This window comes from Zootermopsis nevadensis, unplaced genomic scaffold (assembly GCF_977971745.1).
Source record: "Zootermopsis nevadensis isolate Lab colony 2312 unplaced genomic scaffold, Znev_1.0 Znev_ptg000018l, whole genome shotgun sequence".
Taxonomy (NCBI): Eukaryota; Metazoa; Arthropoda; class Insecta; order Blattodea; family Termopsidae; genus Zootermopsis; species Zootermopsis nevadensis.
Window position 1 is genome coordinate 6,260,646 of NW_028259150.1, and position 23,664 is coordinate 6,284,309.

The following is a 23,664-nucleotide window of genomic DNA, read 5'->3' on the forward strand; positions in this document are numbered from 1 at the left end:
AATCTGTGCCTAATCTCCGAAGTGGTTTAGTCTCTTTAAGATTTTGAGACCGAAATTGTGTACGCAGGGTTTATTTATAACTTTGTCCCGTGCGTGCTTCATGCCCCACCCATCTCATCCTAATTGATTTAATCTGTCTAACAATATTAGATTGAAGAGTCCAAATGATGAAACTCCTAATTATGCAACTCCTTACATTATGCTTGTTCATTTTGTCGCGAATAAGATAGGAGACGAACCAATTTTGTGACATTTCAGGTTCTGGCGGCGGCGAATATTAAGATGTCTGTTTTATGGGTTGTTACACCCTGATGATGGAGGCAGCAAGCACCTATAAAACGTCGGTAAACTTCTGCCATAATGAACTGCTCAGAAACCCAGAAGACAGTTATCTTTTAGTCAACTGAAATTTGTTGCATCATTTCTCTTAGATCCAAATATATTTTGCATAACTTTGTCCTTAAACGCATTTATTTCAAAAGTCAAACGAGTTGTTTCGTTTCGAAGACGATCTCCGCCTCCATCGTCGGAGGACTGATTGGTGGAGGCTGAGATGGTCTCCGAAACATTGGGCCTGTATCCACAACTGACACGACTTGTTGCCCGAAAAGATTCTATGGGGTTCAGTCCCCGCGAAAGCTCCAATTCCTATGCTAGAAATGTCGACCACCTTCTGGTAAACACTCACCGTTAGTGCGTTTCGTACTCACCAACATTAAATTCTCCATATGTAATATGTACTATTTATTTTGGAGCCCCAATACCAAATTTTACTCCAGTAGAGCTTTTATAAAAAACAGACGTAGGGTTTTAATTACTGTATTAATTAATCTTCATTATAGTGACACTGCTATTATCGTATGCTGTTACGTATGACTAATTAAAACAATTTTGATTTAGCCTTGTTCATGTAGATTGATATAGCCTTACTGTTATCATGTATAAAGCACGCGCTGATGTTTTTGTTTTTCTGTTATAAGCTGTGTGTTTATCGTTGTTGTTCATAACGAAATTTTTATTTCAAGACCTGCCTCAGAGCCGAGAAATCTCTCCATGGTTCCTGTACTACAACCTATTTGGTTGACAAGCACCCTGCTCGAATATTGTTATTTCTTATTCATTTAAATTAAACTACTTGTAGGATCGGTCACTTAAATTGACTGACTGACAGGTTTATAAGACCCCTTCATGTTATTCTTGCATCTCCTTTTTGATCTTCCGAGTAGTCCCTTTCTGAGAAGTTTGCCACCAGAATTCTGAATACACTTGTCTCCTACACACGTTCAATTTCCTCACCCGTCGCCGACTATTTCATCCTAGGTGAACTCTATAAATTACTTGTTCTTCGTCAAGGGTTTATAGTATCCTACGTGACAGTTGTGATTCTCAAGAAGGTGATGGTCCCACGGGTTCTGGCGCTGTAGGTAGGTACCATCGTTCCGGAGGAAAATATTGTTACCGTATTCAGCCCTGATAATTGAGGTAGTATGTTCCCCCGAAATGTTAATACCTACCGAAAAGTCCGCACGGCATCACAGCAAAATAAGGCAGCAATGGGAAAAAATTCCTAAATTTCCAAGTTTCTTCATATCTCTTAGGTTCAAATATTTTCCTGGGCACTTTGTTTACGTCACATAATTAATATTATTTCACAATCGTAATTTTCAACAACAAACGCCATATCGGTCCCTCATGCACTCACACAGTTGCCTTTTTACTTTCCTTTCTCGTGCTCGTTAAAGAACTTCCCTCAAGGCAAGAAATTACTTTTCTTCATGCAAAATAGCAGACAAATTGTTTTGAAATACTTTGCCTGGCCGCACTGACTAACAAACTAATGAGATTGCCACCACAGTCTTTAATTTTAAATTTATTTTTGTTATATATGAAAGAAATATGTAAGTTACTTTGCCAGTTGGTGACTGCTAACATCCGATTCTTGTATCATAATGGTGGAAAGGTGATAATAGATATGCGAAACGTCCATTCTCTCCTAAGATCAAGTGTTATCAAGTGCCGTAAACAGCGTGAAGGGCTGAGGTCGGCACAAGGTGATGCTTGGGAGGCCGAGCCTTATCTCAGCAGTGCATTGCAACACACGCCGCACGCCGCTTGTGAGTGTAAACTTCAGCATGTTCCAGTAATGGCCTTGTGGTAGCCTCCGACGAAGAACGTGGGTCCGTAGTCTGCCAGACATTGCTGGGGTAATCAAATCAAGGGAATGAGATGGGCAGGATATGTAACACGCATGGGATAGATGAAAAATACGCAAGAGTTTTGGCCCTAGAAACCTGAAGTGAAGACGCAAATTGGATAAAAACGTTGAAGGATAACTTTTTTAACTGGATTTTAAAATGAACAGGGCGAAAGCTGCGGATTGGATTAATCTGGCTCAGGATAGGAACCAGTGGCGGGTTTGTGTGAACACGGTGTTACACCTTTGATTGCCATAAAAGATGGGCAGTTTTTTGACTAGCTGAATACGTATTCTTTCTCGAGGACTGCTCCGTGGAGTTCTTAAAATAAACAGGAACAGGAATGTTCTGTAATTACTTACCTAGAACATGTATTTAGACACACAGAGTGTTGAGAAGTGTTGAACAATAACATGTTAATGGAAACTTACGCAACTAACAGTGTCGTGATTTGTACACTTCACGTATTTTTGCCGAACATCGTGATGTAGTGGTTGGTAATCCTACTTCATGTCAAAGAGGTCCCGGTTTGAATCTTTCGCAAACAGCATCCGTCCTAAACATTTTTTTACGTTTTCGTCAGTGGCATTTGGCAAATGTAAGGAGATATTGGCCACAGTCGATTTGTTCACATCCTTCTCAACCAGTCGTCATCCTATCGGCTTTTACTCCGCGCTGTATAGTTTATGACATGTCGTTACATAAACCGAGAGATAAAGTATGTTATTAGAGGCCAAAAATGCATACCTACAAACTTTGGACTGGAGAAACGTCTTGATAGACAAGACTGGAAGCTTGGCAATTAGGCCATTTGGGATAGCACCACAAAATATTTCCTCAAATAGTCTTGTAGTTTAGATATGTTGACTGTGTACACATACAGGCTGATCGATAAGTCACGCAACCTATATTAAAATATTTATTGACGTCTGCAGTTCAGCATAATTCTTTTGGATTAATCAACACACAGTAATGCTACGACAGCACAAGAGACGACGCACGTCGTGTTGTAACCTGCTAGAGCCAGTACGTCAGTGGTCTTCAAAGAGTCGAAGTGGAAGGATGTCTTTTTCACAAGTGTAGCGAGTGTTTGTCGAACACTACCTGGCATCTCGTTCTTACCTAACTTGCCAAAATGAGTTTCGGGGATACATTTCCCGATCCTCCTGTGCTAAATAAACAGTATTTCGTCTGGTGAACCGTTTACGTGGCACAGTAATCGTGCAGGACAGAAACCAAGTAGGATTTGAGGTTTTCACCCCGATGAGTCCGAAGATGGCTGTCTTCTGGGTTGTGGCGTCGTAGAAGTTTACCAACGCTTTAGAGGTCCTTGATGCCTCCATCATCAGGTTGATGAGCCACGGCCCCAAAAACCCAGAAGACAACCATTTTAGGACAGAAACCTTTCCGGTTAATCTTCCGTATTATGCGGTGGACATAACTGTTTTGATTTTCTCACGTCCATTATAATTTCTTTTGTTAAGTAGAACGTGTGTCAGGAATGATTTGCTTGGCATTTGGATCATTCATTCTGTGCATGCGTGAACACAGTATATAGGTGACACGAGAACTGAGTTGACATGGGGCAGAGCTTTCACTCGAGCCCTCAGAAAAGAATGTGCATGCTGTATGAACCGTAAATTGTAAACTTCGTCATTCTCTTTCAAGCCAGCTCGACCAGGACTGCCAGGTCCAGCTGAGCAAGCTCTAAGGACCTACATCTCCGGCTGATGGTTTGTGTGACCTGTTTCGGGTGTTGAAACGTAACATACACACATGCTAAATTTAACGCTTTCCGCTTGTCTTATTTTTTTCTTACTTCCGAAACACATAATCCACTTACAAGACGTTTATTATTGTTCAGTTCATTCAGTGTGGACTATAAATAGACTTTGGAGGTCAGATGTTGGTGAGGATATTGCAACAGTTTCATGCACTTGTTTTCTTGGCGTCATGTGCCTGCACTTTTAAGGTTCGCGACGAAGTGGCTTATCATGGCATTTCTGTAAGAAAAGGAGGAACCTACTAGTGCATGCGACGCAATGGTTGCAGTGCAGGCTACCACAGCCACGCCAGACAATTAATTCACAACTTCGTCTCTGAATCTCTCTAATTTTGCTTTGTGTGGAATATCTTCTTGGGAATTCAACCAAATGGGTCGAAAGAAAAAATTGTTATGTTTTGCATCTGGGGCTCATCGTATATGGTCAGCTTGACCGTCGTGACCCCTTTCGGGGTTTTCTTGTGAAAGTACCACGGTGGTTTCGCCTCGCCTTCCCATCCGCTCCTACCATAAACATTAATAAATCGAGGACCTAATGCGAAAATGTGCCAGCTCCAAATTTGACCGAGTCCTCTCACGTATGGGTTTTATTGAGAATGAAACTACTGACAGGAATAAAATCCTATGCCAAGAACAAGCTACGTGCCACACTGAGACACGAAACTCGGTCTGCTGAAAAGTTACAGCAAAACCATGTTGTGGCTTCACTTTCAACTCGGATGTATTTTAGAGTTAGTATGGTTTGTACAGCTCGGAATTTTTAATATTATCTCCGTAGTAAGGAAGATAGTTCCGTGTCTTTCACCAGAGGGCAAAACTACACGGAGTTCACATGTTTGTTACCATGAAATATGTTTTTCATTGAATGTCAGCTTTAGTTCAGAATCTGATAGTGAAATACACGGAAGGAGGAAGACGCTTGGGAAAGGACTGACGTAAAGACTAAGAAAGTTGAAGAAGCGCACCAGGGAAACACTGGAGCGAGAATAACAGGAAAAGGCTGCAGGAAATGCAGGTTTATTCGTAAATGTAGCCGGCAACCAAAATGAGTGACATTTTCTTTTGGGTTTAGTGTAAGTTACAAACGAAATGTGAGACAAGACATTGTGTTTTAGGTATTTCATAAATGTGCTTTCAGCGTGTTTCTGTAGATGACAAGAAGCAAATCCTTAACAAAATTTAACAGTATGAATGACAAGGAAATTCAGTCTCTCTGCTTTGTCGGTCCTATTTGCGCTACACTAGTTCAAACTAGGCGTCCCAGCTGTAGGTAATAATATATCCAACCTTCTTCAACAGCCAGTAACTCTCCATTTTGTGTTTGTGTTTCATATATTTCTCGCTGTAAGCAGCGATAATTTCCTTGACAGCGTTAACTAGTTAATCTTTGTAATTGTTGTGTGTGGCGGTTTCTCTGAGGTACGGACTAAATTCTTTAATGTTATTTACACGAACTTCGGGTTCAACGGATTAACAGAAGGTAAAAGATGGTTCTGCAAAAGGCGTGCGTGTATTGGCGCTCACGGGTGGGACGAAACAAATATAATTTATAAAGACGTTCTGTGATGGATTCTCATCATAAGGACGTAAAACACTTGTATTCCCAAGAATAATTACTTTTAATAATCTTTGTATTAAGTATCATTATCAGAAGATTGTAAATACAAATTCTTATTAAAACATTTTCCTGTCTTTAAAGATTCTACTAATTAATTTCGTAAATGAAATTGACGCATGAATATCTAACTACTTTCTTTTCTGAGCTGGTCGCTATAATATATTTCACAATCCGTCACATTTATGGTGCAACGAACATGAATAGGTAGAATATTACTTATGCGTATTCATACAGAAGGAATTTGTAAAATCCTGACGAATATCTTTAAAACGAATTACTGTAGATAAGACCGTGAAGAGAAATGTTCTTGGGCACAGGGACTGTATTCCTTCTATGATATTCACCGATAGACTTAAGTGCCGGATTATCAGGCCTATGATAAGCTTTCGGGCAGGAAAGATTGATAAAAAGTGTTAAATTTTGTCTAATTTCCTCGCAGTACACTTTAGTAGTCAGTCATAAGAATACGAATCTGTTATTACTGCAAAACTGCCGCAGTCTGTTGCACATCCAAACATCTTCGTGTTCTACACGGTTAGATATAAATTGTTTGTTATGATTGTTACGTGTAAGGAAGGTATGTTACAGTGCTGCCATTAATTATCAATAAGGATTATCAACTTCAGACTTACTTTTCATATAATTAAGCTCTTTCCACATCTTACAGAATCTTATTTTTGTAGTTACCACTCTTTATCATTTATATTCTGAACTGGATTTTAGATGTGGACATGTTGAAGTGTTTATTATAGGTTTTTATAAGACATATATGCTTATTAAAGTCTCTCTCTTTTTCTCTTCGTGGCATTTTCCCGAATTATCCGCAACTCTGAAAGTAATTCGGAAAAGAAAAAATTTATCTGTAAGACACAGGTTTGTCAATACACAAAGCAAGGAACAATTTGAAAATGTATGTTTATTTCCTTTCATATTCTTAAATGCGAATAATGGCTTGCTTTCTTCGTCTCTCTCAACATGTTTGCGTTTTTAAGCCAAGGTACCATTACAAGATTATTATGTCCGCGTGGTTTGTGTCCGTTTGTCACTCTACCCACTTGCCACTTATAGCAGGAGACGGGTTTGTGTGTTGTGACGTCACATACAGAGCAGTTATCTGGATTGAACTTCCTACCGCAAGTTTCCACGGAACCTTGTGGATAGAGATGGCTTCCCCAGGTTATCTGCAACCACAAATAAACATTCAAAATTTTGAATTTCTGTATAAAAGTTTTACTTTCTCTGTATATTTTCTTTGATTGTCCCATTTCTTTTAAGGCATTTTTATCTCACCTATTAAAATGATAATAAAAAAACTGAAAAATGTAGGAAAACGTCCAAAAAGCGCACAATACCAAGAAAATTTGAAGAATTCCAACTTCGAAAATTTTTAAGAATTTTTCGAAAATTTTTGGTTTTGTGCGCCTTTCAGACAATTTGCTACACTTTTTTATTTTTCGAAACTTTTTAAAAATTCTGAAAAAAATTTGTTGTCACTACACGATCACTATAATAACTGATTTGTATAAAAGAAATGTGAATATAAAATGGCTGTCTTCTGGGCTGTTGCGCCGTGTAGTTTGGTTGAATTTTTCCGATGTTTTAGAGGCGCGATCGTGCTGATGATGGAGGCAGCAAGCACACGGTAGCAGACTACATGGCACAACTACTCAGAAGACAACCATGTTAATACGCGCCGCCGTGAGAACCTGAAATCTCACTTGGTTCTTACAGTTACACATATTTTACATTAGTTTTCACTATGTGTTACCAAGACTGGAAAAATGTTCCAATGAGGATGGGTAGAGGGCATCCTGGTTTCGTTTTAGTTTATTGTGATTTTCACGACGATGTGTTAATTGTTGAAGGTACATAACGCCCGATAGGACATGGCATGATGGTTATGAATGCTCGATCAGGCACCATGTGGGAGGAAGCTCTAAATTCTCCTTGAGGCACAGAAGTAAACCACAACATGTATCAGGACAACCAGCCATCTTATATATTAGGAATCGAGTACTTTTAGAATACGGTGTTGTCGTATTAATACGACGACCATTTTCTCAGTGAATTATTATTTGTTCGGCTGTCGCTTAGCAATTACAGAGTGCAGTGACGTAGCGAACAGTGGCTTAATGTTATTGTTGTGGTGGTGTGAGACCATGTCTCTGTGCAACTGGACCTCTATGCCTCGTATGAGTGATACTGACAGGGGAAAGCCAAAGGATTTGGAGAGAATTCTGTCTCAGTGCCGCTGTGTGCACCACAAATCAGACGCGAATTGAACTGGGTTCGAACCCGGAGTCCACAGTAAACACTGACTTGCCTTAATGAATTCTTCTTGGGCTACCAGACGTCCTGAGGACGAAGTTAGTTCTCGAAACGTTGGTGATTTTTTTTCATTAAACCGCCTTATACGCCGTGAAAGCCTCAGATCATACACCGACTTAACAGTTGCAATAGCGAGTTTTCGATTAGATATACTCTGATTGCAAGCCCAGTTTAACTCTTTCTTTATCTGTCAATGACCTTCGTTTTAATTTTTTTTGTGCGTATGATAACCGACCAGATATGGAAACAGTAGAAGAGAACAAGTATTCCAGGGGAGAACTTACGACACTTATTTCTTCCAAGTACTACAAATTAGGCCTGTTGGTGAAACTAGAAAAACCTATAAACTAATATTTATGCAATTTTGTGATCCATTTCTGTGCATTGTTTCGAGTACATTAATTTTTTCAGGCTTAACCAGAAAGTTTAAAATCACCTCCATGCTTGTAATTGTTGTGGTTTGAAATCCTGGTTCGTATTCTGAAGGTCCTGAGTTCAAATCTCAGCCCGGAGACAGGCTATCTTTACACGATTTTTGTGGTTTTTATCAGATCCCCAGGCAGGTGCCAGGATGTTACCTTGAAATAAGTCATGACCGCCTTATTCCATATAATTTCAACATTTCGATTCCGTCAGTTTATATTGCAGTATACGTTAGTGGCTTCGCGTTTCTCGAGCTTTTTCGAACACCCGATAACTACACGATGTATTCTGTCAGCGTCTGTAGTAGAATACGAATATCAACCAAGAAGAAAATGGACGAAGATCATTGATTGCTAGAGTATTGATTCCTGCAAAACTTGAGGCGGTCGGACCGTCATGTTATGTAAATCAGTCATGGTCCAAATGATTTATACGTGTGTGTACATTTTTTATCCGAAACTGTACGTTACACATTTGTCCCGGAAGACTCTTTAGTCGGGTTTGTATCGATTGTTGGTACCGGAAGTAGGAGCTTGCCCACCACAATCTATCCCTCCCTCCCTCGCTCCCTCCCTCTTCAGCTTCCCCCCCCTCCCCCGGCCAACCAGCCGACTAGCGTACACTTCATTCAGTCTACCTCGACGCTTGGTGTTGGCTGGGAGTTGTTGCACATCGTAGGCGCAGACTGGTGCCATTAGCGCTCCAACACATTCATACACATCTTGAGGCTTCTTGTGCCACGTATTTCATGACGTTGGACAGTGTTTGTAAAGCCGTAGATTGTGCCTTCCATTCACAAACCGCGAAGCTGCCGTTTTTGCTGGATGTGTTCCATTTCTGTAGTGGGAACGAGGTGTCGGAGCGTGTACTAGTGAAATGCAGCCGCAGTTTGTTATGAGGTAATAATGAATTGAATGTTTGTTGCTGCCTTCACATGGAAATGAACAGTGTTTTGTTATGACTATTGTTACGTAACGTGGCTGTTTCTGTTCATTCATACGCGTAGTTGAGACTTGGCGGTGGAAGACTTATCTACATAACTCGTCAATACTTCAGTTAAGGCCAGATACGGTCGCCTTGCCGCTGATACGTATTGTGTCTGCTTAATAAGGTATATATTTTTCGTCAGTTTTGTAATAAGTAGAACGATGCATATTGCGGAATTTTGGTCACCATGGAGTCTAAATCTGCGTTTCCTCCGTGCTTGAAAATTCATTTGCACAGAAGAGGATAATTTCTTGCTTATAACTGCTTAACTGCTTTTATGAGAATGAAATGGCAATGTCATAAATATGAATATATATATGAATATATATATATATATATATATATATATATATGTATATGTATGTATGTATATGTATGTAGTGTAATCTTAAAATATGTTTTGAAGTGTTGTGTAGTAGGCCTAGTTTGCTGTTACGTCTTTAGTACTAAGATTTAAGCTACGTGTCGTTCTTGACGTATTACAAATACGAAGTACAGGGTGTTTCAAAGGTTCATATCGGTCTGTGAGAACAATTGCTGGAAGTAATTCAAAAGTTGCTGCGCGCGCACACGCCCTAGGTTGTTGTGTCACAAATCTAGGTTGTGTGTGTGCACAGACGCTCACTCACAACACTTATTTTTTTAAGGTGGCCAGACATTTCTGAGTTTATATTGGGGATTAAAAATTGATGTAATTCTTCATGCCACTACATAAACAAAACGTGGTACAAATTACGAAAACTGTTAACGTTTTCCAGGATCCTGAAATCGAAACCAAATACCAAAATTGGAGTCGTTACATGTGGCCAAATGAAAGAACCAATAATTACATTTTAGTCGTACGAATCTTGTTTCTGTTAAACGGTAGAAGCCATAGGCGTGGCTAATATCGGAGGTATGAAATCATGAATGGGAGAAATTGATCTTAAAATTTTGGTCAAGCCATTTTCATTTAAATTACGAAATCGAAATTATATAGCCAGTGGCAAAGCACTGTCCACGCTGAAGTTGTTGGTTATATTCAGTGAGATTTGAGGTTATCATGGCGGCGAACATGGAAGATGACTGTCTTCTGGGTTGTTGATGATGAAGGCAGTAAGCACCTCTGAAATGTCGGTAAGCTTCTACCAGACTACACGACGTAACAACCCAGAAGACAGCCATCTTCATACTCGCTCCCGTGGTAACCTCAGGTTTCACTGAATAGCACTGTTGAAAGAATATATTACAGTGTTATCAAGAAAAGTTACTTGATTTTTTTGAAAATGTTATTAACTAAAATGTTTCTAACGGCATTAGTGACAACATTTTTTCCATCCGCAGTCGGTAGAGATGAAAGGACAGTTAGAAACAAACGTTTTCCGTCAGTGTCTAGATAACATTGCTGAAAACATTATGACACAAACATCTTTTGTCATGAAACAAGCTGAACTCTTCCCAGCTTTCAATTTCAGTATGGACGTTTACTCTGTATCTTTGTTGGAAATTTTTTTACAATGTTTTGAGCGGTATTATTTAGATGTGGACGGGGCTTTAATTGTGATTTGTGGAGCATTTTGTCTTGTAAATGATGTAGCGGTCGTATACGTTAATCGCCATGAATTCACAGTAAATACCGCCGTTTTGATCTGCCCATTTGTGTTGGTAGACATGAGGAAGAGTTCTGTATCGAGGAACTTAGGCGTCTTGAGACAATTTTCAAGCATTTACTGCTCTTCAGATCAGTGTACGTTGTCCATACGCGCACACACAGAAAAGCTTTTACCGCAAAATAGTTGTTTCAGTGTGTTATGATCGTCTGCTTAGTTGACACTTCATCATCATCGGTTCATATCATGCTTTCAGTCACCTTTCTCACACGTGTCGTGTAGCATGTTAACAAACGTAATTCGTACGCGGGGGTCCTGGACTCGAATCTCAGCAAATATGCTGCTATTGTAACTGTTGATGTCGCATTGTCCCTGTGTCTAAGCACCACAACAGGGAAACGTGCAAGGAGATAAGGAGGTAGCTGCAAGCAATCTGTTCTTCGGCGATAGATGGAAGACAGTGGGCAGTTTGAAGCTGCGCTAAATTTACTTAGGGGAAAGGAGGCTGGTTGGTCTTCGAGCAGGTCTGGTCGTTGTGAAGGAGGAAAGATAGCGTCTGCCTTTAACGCTACGGACTTACTGCATTCCTTGCAAGTCTCAAGATTACAGTCGTGGACTGTAGAACTTGAAGGTCTAACATTTCAAATACGACTTCAATGGCCGCGATTCTGAGACCTGTTCACCTCACGTTCAGTCGATTTCCCCCAAGAACCACTCGATTTATATAACATGTCACCACGCGTTAGAGTTAACCATAGGGTATTTTCAGTGGTCCAGTTATTTATCCTTGTTACCGTATTCTTGTTATTTCCTGTTTCATAAGAAAGGCGCCTTAATCAAATCGCGCAATTTACTGTTCAAAAGAATTGCAAGGCTTAACAACGCGGGCGCATTATTTAAAACGAGTTAAAATGAAGTGGGGTTTGGATCCTTTGGCACGATACTTATGTCAAGTTTAGGGAAAATCATTGAGCAACAACAGTATTTACATCTGCAATTGAAATAAGTGATAGTGGTAGTTATGCATACCATTTCACAGCATTACGCTCAGTGAATGTGTTTTTGAATTTCCTCTGGTTGCAATTTATCCCACTCCTTTTGCGAATTAAGCGATTTTGTTCTTTACAATTAGTTTTTCTGAATTTCTGCTTTCTGAAAACTTTAATTTCTCCATTAGTTTTCGCTCGGAAGGTAATAAATGTAAGTTGCATTACGTTTTCTGTGATCGGTGCGTCTGTTTCTTACGATGAACTTTTACGCTTTTCCAGTTGCCACGCAGGCAGTTTAGATACGGCTCAATGCCCTGATATGTTGATTCCTGTCATCGTGTTTTGTCGTGTGTAACTGGGGCAGGAGCAGGAGAGCAACCCACACAACAGTGTTGACATAAATGTAATCTGCGTAGGATTTTTATTGCCACCAAATACGCTATAATATTTACTCGAAATTTCTTGCTTATTTATGATTCTTAGGTTTTAACGACGTTAGTTTCAACTACAGAATTGCATAGCGACGCATGAGATGGTGCGATAGTTATGAACTGTTAATATGCCAGTATTTGTATTCCCACCGAGATTTGAACACGCTACACTTGATTCCTTACATGTGCAGTGTTTTTCGCCACACCAAGCTACTCAGTTTCTTACACAGGTATTTCTTTTCTTTTTACAAATTTACACGATTGCCATATTATTGTCAGTACGTCCGTGCAACTTCGAAACAGTTTGGCTGATTTCGACGAAATGTCTTGCGGTTCTGACAGTAAAAATTGTGGAATTCTTACTTGTTGTGAAGATAAAATCGAGCTTGGTGAGACTCGGTTTCTCACGTCCGTGAATATGAATGTGGCTGTCTTGAGATACTGATGGAGGCAGTAAGCGTGTCTGCAACGTCGGTTAGTTTCTACCTGACTGCACAGCGCAACATAGAAGACCACCGTCTTCAAAACTGAACTTTAGATCGATGTTATCAAAAAAATGTCGCGTCCTGTAAAGAACTGAACGTGCCATAAACATGAAGCGTGTTAAGACTTGCTACTTTAGCTAGAAATAGTTTTCAGATGGTAAATATTTAACGAAAATCAAAGACGTGATTTTTAAGTATTCAGCACGATATGTGTAGAGTAAACTTGGAAATAGCACACCGTCTTAAAATATTTATCCGCCATACCAGGTTGTGATATTGTGAGCTGTCAACTGGTGTATTACAACTCGTTCGTATCCAGTGTTTTTGTTAAATTGGAATGACTAATGAAGTCATTGATTGGATTATTAACTTGTAGTGGGACACTGAGGCTCCATACAAATCCGGAGTTGCATAAAGTCTGGGGACTTCGACAGAACTAATTTGAAATAAAAACACATATGACATACACACGGCGATGAAGATATCAAAAATATTAAACTCCCAATCACATTGAAAATATGTCATAATACCTTAACTGTTGCTGTATGTAATGTGATATTTTTAAAATAGGGCTGTATCATCGAAATTAGTGAACGAAACGAAATTTACATCCGATAGGCAACAAATAGATATTGTTTGTAAGTAATAGTGTTGCCCATTCCTTTCGAATACAGGAAACCCTTGTCCAAAGAGAATTATCTTAAACACGCAAATACACATGCGAACAATCCTTTGCGAGCGCGGAAAATTTGAACGTACGCAGTCTGCCAAATATGGCGTAGTAGTACACACCAACCCGTTGGTTACTATTTTTCCTCTCAGACACCCCTCATCATTCACGGTACGTAATTTACAGCAAAATATAGCAATTGAAATATTGTTATTTTCCATATGGTTTTATTGTGTTTCCGTATGTGTAGGGAGATTCATTTGTGTATGCGTAAAAATGAACGTAGTGCGCGGGGTGCTAATGGGAGACGACGTGGCCGGGTTCTCGTATCGCTGTTTAACACAAAACGCTTCAAGTTCGTCCAACGCGACGTTCTCGAGGAACGTAACCCCTGCGATGGAAGAGGGTTGATTGTGTTTTGATCAGCCAGAAATGTTGTCCCGCGCTTTTTTGGAATGTAGCCTCGTGATTGGCCGGGTTTACGCTCTGACTGCAGGCGATCGCACATTCCTGGGTCTTCTGCAGCATTCAATATGGCGGTACCTGAGCTCAGTGTGATGGACTTGGATGTGTGTTATCGTGTTTACTTATTAGGATTCGTGCTGTTCACGGCAGTGTTCGACGCACCAGGTAATAATAATCTTGTTGTGGTTGCATGTTTTTGTAAATGAGTTCCAAATTATGTGAAATTATATCTATGCAAGAGTGATACTTGTTTTCAAGATAATATACAGTCTCCATGTTATTATGTCAATACCTGCTTATGGTTAGGCCGAAGGACAGAACTGTTTGTTGATATTGCCTGTGTACTATTGCAGAATTTGTTGACGTTGTGAGCATAATTTTCGAAATAGTCACCTGTGCGACGTACGGCGTGTTTATGTACTGAAGTGGGAATGTATAGCAAGTGTAAAAAATACATATTTTTCTTTATGTACGCTAGCATATGAGTTCGATATAATATTTATATCCTTGATTGGAAGTTGTAGGCCACATTAAATACTGACTGCGCAAGACTTTTATTCTGAATTAATATTTTCATTTCAATCTTTTACTCTTTATCGAAAGTTGTTGGAGCGATAAATTAGATGTACACAATTTTTTTAGGTAACCTCAAGAAAAGAGCAACTTGGAAGACCTAAGCATAGCTGGGAGGGTGGCATTAAAACGGCCCTTAGAAGGGTGTGAAGGGCGTGGACTGGATTGAGCTGCCTCAGAATAGTGCACAGTTGGGGGCTTTTAAGAACTGGCGATGGACCTTTGTAATCCATAATGCAAGGAACTCGTTTAGTATTTTTTTAAAGAAATTGTACAGTGCCAGTGACTTTGTATCAATATGGCGAGAAATATAAGGGATTATGATAAGACTTGGTATAGGCTTCATGAAGGGGTTAGGTGTAACATCTTAACTGATTGATTTGTTGTTGAGGATAAAATTGTTTGATTCATATGTTCGAAATCGTAATAATTTGAACAGTGCTAGTCTAAGTTCGTGGGAGAAATGGTTATGATACTTTCACAGTTTAACTTCTACGTACTCTCCGTTATGAATACCCCAGGCATCTTGAAGTGTTAGATTATAATGCTTGCCGGAACAAGAATAATAAGGAGCTTTGAGGTCTTATGTTTTCGATTTTTAGACACCCCTCCACGACCCCCGAAAACAGGTTAATTTTTTTGCAGAATCTTTTTTAACCTCTTACAGGATTTGCTCTCGAAGAACCGTAAATTAGGTGTGTGATTTTAATTGGTGTTAATTGTGTGGAGTGATGGGGAAAGGATCTTGTGGTTCGGCTATGAGGAAGCTAGTCTTAGGTGCCGTTCGTACATAACATAAAACCAAGAGCGGATGTTCTGTTGCAGTGCAACCGGAAGTGGGCCAAAGTATCAATTAACGTCTTTCCTTCTTAACACAGCAGACCATATTTTGACTGGGCATTTGGCCTCTTAGGTAGCGTTTGTAAGGAAGTCTCCGATCCTGCAGTAATTTCATATTACCTTGCAGAGATTCGCATTGCTCTAAATGTAGTTGGATCCGACAGCGTTCTTCATTTTCAGTAAACGCAATAATTTTTTATTTTGTATTTTAATGAAAGATTCCCTGTTTAATAATGGGATTAATATGAGGCATTTTTGCATGTTATGATGAGTACGACTGTGGAATGTATCTTGGTACGTTGGTAGAAAGTTATCTGCGAACTGTGGACAGCAACTTACAAAATCAGGAAGCAGAACGGTGATTTGGTATACCAGAAAAATGAACGCCATTAGAGAAATTAAAAAATCACAAATGCCTTTGGCGAGGGAATATCGTTTCACTTGTCAACCGTGATTTTCACATGTGGCCGACGAATTTAACTGTAGACAATGTCATTAATATTCAAGACCGGATTTAACTTCCTCTGTCACAATAGCATATTTTACTTGTCTCATATATTGTTTTCCCACCTAAACATTTTTTTAAGATTCAGTTTTGTTATCCTCCAATATATACTTTTCGTTCTGTCAAGTGGTTGCCGCGCACGCTTGTGTGTGTATGTATTGTTCTCACGAAAGATTAAAAACTCTTGGGATTTAGGACGTTTCACAATGAGAAACATAGATTCTTACAGCGTACCAAGTATTGTTACGCCAGTTAAAACCAGTGACGACTGGAGCTGGAATGGAGAAACAAAACTTGTACACAGAGGTTTTGGAGGAAAAGCTTATACGAATAACCATATTGTTATCAGATATATCTGCTTTTATTTTGTTTAATTTATAATAGTATTGTTTAAGTCAGCGCATCATTGACACGAACACTGGGCAGATATACTACAAGTAGGCTCATAATAACTATAATAGCGCTCTTGCTGAAATTCCGGTAGGTTATTTCATGTTAGAAGGTCAATTACAACGACTTGCTAAGCAACACCTTATTTTTGGGAATTCGTACACTGTAAAATGAGCGTGTTCGCCTGCAAGGAAAGATTAGTGTTATATATGTAGTTCGTCTGGTTTTGCAGCAATATATTTATATCTTCAGTAAACAAACATTTAGACCAGAGGTATTAAATCGCAAAGAATGCATTTGGAAGATGTGTCTAGGTCTGAAGATTACTGTCTTCTGGGTTGCTGCGTAGATGTTTACCGACATTTCGGAGGTCCTTGCTGCCTCCATCGCCCTGATGATGGAGGCAGCAAGGACCTCTGAAACGTCGGTAAACATCTACGCAGCAACCCAGAAGACAGCAATCTTCAGACTCACCGTCGTGAAAACATCAAATTCTGCGTGTCTAGGTCTACCGAACGTAGTGCAGCTTTCCACTCTGTTGTTAACAGGGTTTCGAAGAATGATGTAGTGGTTTGGTATTTATGTAAATTTTATATTAATTTTCATAGCGTTGTTATACTGACAGACGAACGTTTATTTTATCGTTGTAGGGATGTGTTGAATGCGTGTACAGTTGGGTTCCGTAACACGGGAACAACTTGTATTGATTTATCCTACTTGAACAAAGAAAAGTCCCCAACTGAACCACTACGAAGTATGAGTGAGCACAAAAGGTCAGTAGACCGAAGGGAGCTGTGTGAGAGAGAACCCCCATCCAAGCGTATTCCCATGAGGTTGTGAGGATTCAGGAAGATGGCTGGCTGTCTGTCTTCTGGCGCAACACCCCAGAAGCAGTCATCCTAATACTCGCTGTCATGACAGCATGAAATCTCACCTTATGCGCCGTGTAGACGGTAGAATACGAAGATGCTACTATCATTGAAATCAACACATGTGTAAAAGTTTACCGCCTCTCAAATGTTGTCTGTATCATTCAACCGAAAGAATTTAATTAAAATTAAGGAACGTATGGGAATAGCGAAGAATAACCACTGTATGTTGTTTTGTAAAGCCATGTCTCCATGTTCTAGTGACATGAATACGTACATAATGTTTTCTCGGTAAGTCAGAAGTTTTGAATGTGTAGGTACTTCAGCAGATAAGTTTAAAATGTCAAATTCAAAGTTGTTAAAACACTAAAGGACAGTTTAACTTGCTTTAATAAAATGTTTATTTGCAGAAATTATTGTTCTTATTTTAGAAAACTGTGGTAAGGTACGGTACAATTTTTTTCTTTAGTTTTTATACCTTTGTTGTTCCGGTAAACTGGCACAGGCCTGCTTGTAAGTAAAATAAGTTGCTTTGTTATTTATTTTAGGTGTTTTTTACATGTAGCGACTAGTAATAAAATAAGAAACGTTTTATAGGCATGTAAATTGTGCGTGTCACGTCTGTCAGCTCCAGATATCTGTATTGGATTTTATTACATTTTGTATGAGAGATTCTTAGAAGCCTTAGCGATAAAATATTAATTTGTTTGTTAGGTGTGTCACTAAGGCTATATGAAGTGAAAAATGTATTTTGGGCAAAATTTAAATATTCTATATCATAATAGATTGCAAAATTTGACTTGAGTCTGAATTTCAAAATTTATAAGCAAGTAAAGAAACTCTGCAGTAGACATGCTTTGCTAAAACATAATAAAGAATGCTTTAATAACTTTTACAGTTTGTGAGGTCAACATAATTTAGAATGCTTTTTTATAAATTCAGAACATTGCCACAGAAAGTAATTTGTTTTGGAGTAAAAGAGTCTCCTTGTTGCATCAGGCTTTAATTTTTGCCAAGAATTCTGATAAAAATATTTTAGTTACAGTTGTATATTCATACAGATTTGAATAAAACTGCAATAATTAAAGAAGTTTTCTTGGAAGAACCCTAGCATTAGTTTGTCATTCACTGCTGTTGTCATCATTTATTACATCAGATTCTGGGTTGTTCATTGGGGCTGATTGAATTTGTTGATGATACCGAACTCACATTGTCACTTGGTGCTAGAATGAGGTAAGTTTGGAGTTGTCTCGTTCTTGCTCGGGACATTGTTAGAAGATGCGCGTAGTCACAGTATACAGATTATCTGCTACACCATTAATGGGGCAAATGTCGTTCTTGCACCAAATGATTCAGATTATTTTTTAGTGTCTGGAGATATGCCATATGGTCTATTTTGTGCGAAAAGATTGGAATTACCCCTGTGTGCAGAAAGGCCTTCAGTTGTTTAAAGGGATTATGGTATTATATGTCTGAAATAAATAATCACCTTTTTATCTCCCTAGTATGAATAGGTTTTGAAATGTGGGTGTAATTCTATTACTGTTCAGGTCAATTACTGTTTTTTCATTCCTTATGTTAAACTTATACTTACTGCATTCTCTGCTCTAAAACTTGTTTTCTGTTAACAAATCTCTTTTGCATCGCCTTTCTTCCACTCAAATTTGTCTTTCATTCCACACTTACCTCTTTCTGCAGTACCAAAAATAAGAATGACATTTTTCTTTGTGGAATCAGCATCCATATCAAGTTATCAGCTCTTTTCCTCACAATCCTGTTATCATTCATAGGTCTATGAGATATTACTCTCTTTTGCAGATAAGTTCGTATTTATTTAAGATGGAAATTTTGTTTCTGGTATGAATGGGTATCTGTTAAAACACATTTGTATTGGAGTTAAATTCTTATCGAATTTTACTCTGAGTCCAGTGAAGTTCTGGGCCAGACTCAAACTGAGGACAGAGGTTGTGGCAGCATGCTGTTTCATGCCTCAGTGATGATTCTAGTAGGTTTGCAAGTTTTAGACCTCTGCCCCAAATGGAGGTGAGTTGTCATCTTTGTGTTTAGTCAATTCAGTGTTGGGATGCAGCCCATCTACCTATTTGTTGGATCAGATGGGTCGCAGAGCTGATATGGGTGTGGTGGATTGCAGTATGTCATTTTCAGTATATAAATTATTCTCAGGAGATTTATAAAATCCAGCCTATATTAATTACTTTCCAGAAGGAGAACAGTTACCTGATTGGTCTTTCTTTTTAAGCAATTATCACTTCTTAATTTGTTTTTTATGGATGGAATGTTAAAATGGCTGATAGATATGAATGAAATAGAAGAAATATGTAACTTTGATTTTCTCAGCTGCTGGGATGTTTGCCCAACTTTATAAAAGTTGTCCAAAAAATGATTAGAGGCCCTGCTGTTCTTTAACATATCAAAGCAAATATATACATTTTTTGCATTACACATGGGAAAGCTAGGGTTGGTACAGAGACATTTGGAATAAATCTTGTAGCTGCCCAGCAGTTCTCTTTTTCAGGTTTCTCTCTGGAAAAGCTGACTAAGAGGGCAATGCACTTTGGATATCCACTTTGTAACAACTTTTGCTCCAATTGGCTGAGTTATGTAAAATTCTTTTCAAAAAACAGTTTTCCCAGTGCCACTCTTTTGACACTGTGTGTTTGTGTATGTGTGTGTGTATATATATATATATATATATATATATATATATATATAGACTACTTTTACATTTGCAAGATATTTTTATTCCTTGTGTAAACCAGTCATTCATTTTGTGCATACTTTTTTATTTAACTGGAAACTAGTTAGGTGATCATTACCTTGTTTGTATAATGAATATTATATTAGTAATAGTAGTAAGCCTTCTGATATATTAGAGTATAGCACCGCTACTCTGACCAATTACCATTAATGACCTTGACCATAAGCATCATGAACTGCCATGGAAATCTTAAGTCTCAGCTTATTCTATTTTGCAGAGGGTCCATTGGTTAGAATGTCTGTATCAAAGTGGAAAGTTCCCTTTCAAAGGATCTATTCTGAAAGTTATCAATTTGGTTATTGTCTGCCAGAGTTTAAGAGGATCTGCCCCTCTGTGGTAAGGTACTCGGTCTCACTCTTAAAGCCGATCCTGAGTAACGTGAAGTAAAGTGATATCTTGTCTATGTAACATATACCACCGATGTTGGCAGAACATTTTTTGCTACACGACCCAATTATGGCAGCTGTGGATACTGCCGAATGTGACATAACAAGTGAAATCAGTAAATTTAAGTGATACAAATTAAGAATTTTGTTCATATATACCTGTCACATTTATAGCTTAACATATTTTTCATCCTTTTTTCTAGGTTGTTTTGGTCTGATAGTGCTGCCGCAGGATGTAGTGGGTGAAGAGGGGCGGGCATCTTTGTTCCCGTTCCGTAATAGCCTGTTGTACCGCCAGCTTATGTCATCTGTCGGTGACCAGTACAGAGCTGGCAAGAGCCAGGTTGCAGATCACAGTTCATCAGAAACACCAGGTATGTGTAGATGTCTTTTACTATTTTCTGGTAACTTATATTGAATGAAGCAATAAAAGCAATCTTGGTCGAAAGATAATCTCATCTGAATCTCATCAATTCATGAGGAAGTATTACTGCTCTTAAAAATAATATAATAAAAGATTTATACTTGTCAACTTTCAAGTTAATCAGAGTTTGGAGTTTTATCCTTTCACCTGAAGGCAGAAGCAGAACCAACTTCCGAAACATTGCAGTTTTAATAACGCTTAGATGATGGATGGATATATATATATAAATAAAACAACAACAACAACACACACACACACACAAGTTTAATTGGGTTGGATATTCAGTTAATAATGATGCTGTAGCAGCTGTTAAGGTTATGTAGTGTGTCAAATGAAATTTGGAAGAATGATGAATTGAAAGGGATGTGAGAAAAAGTGGTTGTGGCCTGTTTTAAGGCAATTTCCTGACATTTTTATTAAAGAACTGTGGGAAGTTAGGTAGCCGGTCATCAGCTGTGATCTGAATTACTTATCTCCCAAACATGAATTATACATGTTACTACTGTTGTCATTATCTTTGATACTTAATGCTTATCTGAACAGTAGATTATAGGAGGGTCCATATCTATAAGATTAGAACTGATAAAATTCACTAACTGTGGTGTCTGTTCTTTGCCCACGTTTCTCTTAAAATAAATTATGTTGAAATAATCTTTAACAATAAATTACGTCATCAACAATGTCAACTATAAACAAAATCGGCATTGTTGTGGAACACAACAATGCCGAGTAAACAAATAACGCTTCACAACAAAGAAATCAAAAACTATCAAGCCAGTCGCATTATCACTGCTCCAGAAGCAGCACATCGCCTCCGAACAGCGACATAAAACTATTTAAGAAATGAAGGAAAGTGAAAGAAGACGTTGCCAACACCAAAAAGGTAATCTGATACTAATAATAATATTCAACCAAAAAGAAACTAAATTAACCCCCCGAAGGGGGTTACTTTAGTGCCTTACTCAAGATTTTAAAACACAGTTGAACAACCCTCCCCAAAACGTGGGTTGTTCAAGTGTTTAACCCGCATTCGGGGGACTTAGTTTAGAGTCTTACTCAAGATTTTAAAACGTCTGACTGACCTAGAAAAGTTGTCCTCTGTACTACGACGTAAAAACTACAACATCAGACATATTTAAGAAATAAAGAGAAGCGAAGGAAGTCTTACATTGATAAACTTGGAAAAAACGTATTCAATAAGAACAGAAGGGAAAAAAAGCAGACGAAGATTTGTAAGGGTGGGGTTGGACGTAGAAAGTTGAGTGACCAAGAACAATTGGCCTCTGAACAGCGACGTAAAGAACTACAACATCTGACATATTTAAGAAATAAAGAAAAGCGAAAGAAGAATTACATCGATAAACGTAGAAAAACGTATTCAAAAAGAACAGAAGGGAAAAAAAGCAGACGAAGATTTGTAAGGGTGGGGTTGGACGTAGAAAGTTGAGTGACCAAGAACAATTGGCCTCTGAACAGCGACGTAAAGAACTACAACATCTGACATATTTAAGAAATAAAGAAAAGCGATAGAAGAATTACATCGATAAACGTAGAAAAACGTATTCAATAAGAACAGAAGGGAAAAAAAGCAGACGAAGATTTGTAAGGGTGGGGTTGGACGTAGAAAGTTGAGTGACCAAGAACAATTGGCCTCTGAATAACGACGTAAAGAACTACATCATCAGACATATTTAAGAAATAAAGAAAAGCGAAAGAAGAATTACATCGATAAACGAGACCATATTAACGACATTTGTAGAAAAACAGACGAAGATTTGCAAGGGTGGGATTGGACGTAGAAAGTTGACTGACCAAGAACAGTGGGTCTCTGAACAGCGACGTAAAGAACTAATCCATCAAACCTATTTAATAAATAAAGAAAAACGAAGGGAGAGTTACATTGATAAACATAGAAAAACGTATACAACAAGAACAGAAGAGAAAAAAAGAAAAAGAAAAAAACAGACGAAGATTAGCAAAGGTGTTGCTGGACGTAGAAAGTTGACTGACCAAGAACAGATGGCCACTGAACAGCGACGTAAAGAACTAAAACATCAGAACTATTCAACAAAAAACAGAATAGAAAAAAAGAAGACTTGCAAGGGTGGGTTTGGACGTAGAAAGTTGACTAACCAAGAACTGTTGGCCTCTGATCAGCGACGTAAAGAAGTAAAATATCAGATTACAAGAAGCGCTCCGAAAGGATTAGCCATCGTTGTCAAAAAATGACGTCATCAACAATATCACCTTATATTTGTTTATACACGGGGGTTAGTTTAGTGTCTTACTCAAGATTTTAAAACGCAACCAACCCCCTTCGGGGGGTTTGTCAAGTGTTTAAACCCCCCATTCGGGGGGGGGGGGGGTTAGTTTAGTTTCTTACTCAGGGGTTAAAACACTTGAATGAGACACTAAACTAACTCCCATTTGGGACTAACCAAGGTTGGTTGCGTTTTACAAACTTGACCACCCCCCCTAGGAGCTCTGAAAGGAGCGCCCTGCTCTAGTATTATAAAAATTTGTGATTCCTCGTCGTCAATAAATTATGTCATCAACAATGTCAACAGATATTTGTTTACTCGGCATTGTTGTGGAACACAACAATGCCGAGTACAACACAACAATGCAGAGTAAACAAATAACGCTTCACAACAAAGAAATCAAAAACTATCAACCCAGTTGCATTATCACTGCTCCAGAAGCAGCACATCGCATTCTTGAATATTGACTGACACTTGGCCTAAAACATCAGAAAAGTGAAAGAAGAAGTTATCGAGTATTTGAAGTACCAACTCCTACAAGGTAAACTGATACTCATTCGATATATTACGATTACGAAAGTATTATTTAAACTGACTTTTGATCGATTTTAAGACGAAGATTTGCAGGGGTGGGGCTGGACGTAAGTAGTTGACTGAACAAGAACTGTTAGTCT

General features: G+C 38.6%; 1 protein-coding gene across 6 annotated transcripts in view; it reads left to right on the plus strand.

Annotated features, from left to right (window-relative positions):
* The first annotated feature begins 8,990 nt into the window (after positions 1 to 8,990).
* LOC110832958 (tyrosine-protein phosphatase non-receptor type 5) overlaps positions 8,991 to 23,664 on the plus strand; it is a 35,634-nt gene continuing 20,960 nt past the window's right edge. For 2 of the 6 annotated variants that reach the window (XM_022070461.2, XM_087351221.1), the window contains exons 1-2: positions 14,017 to 14,128; positions 20,509 to 20,679. In XM_022070461.2, the coding sequence (XP_021926153.2) occupies positions 14,032 to 14,128; positions 20,509 to 20,679 (268 nt within the window). In that variant the 5' untranslated portion in view covers positions 14,017 to 14,031. Of the gene's footprint in view, positions 9,247 to 9,353; positions 9,459 to 14,016; positions 14,129 to 20,508; positions 20,680 to 20,852; positions 21,613 to 23,121; positions 23,532 to 23,664 lie in introns of those variants that run through there. The other 4 variants (XM_087351219.1, XM_022070462.2, XM_087351220.1 and 1 more) reach the window with 4 other exon arrangements.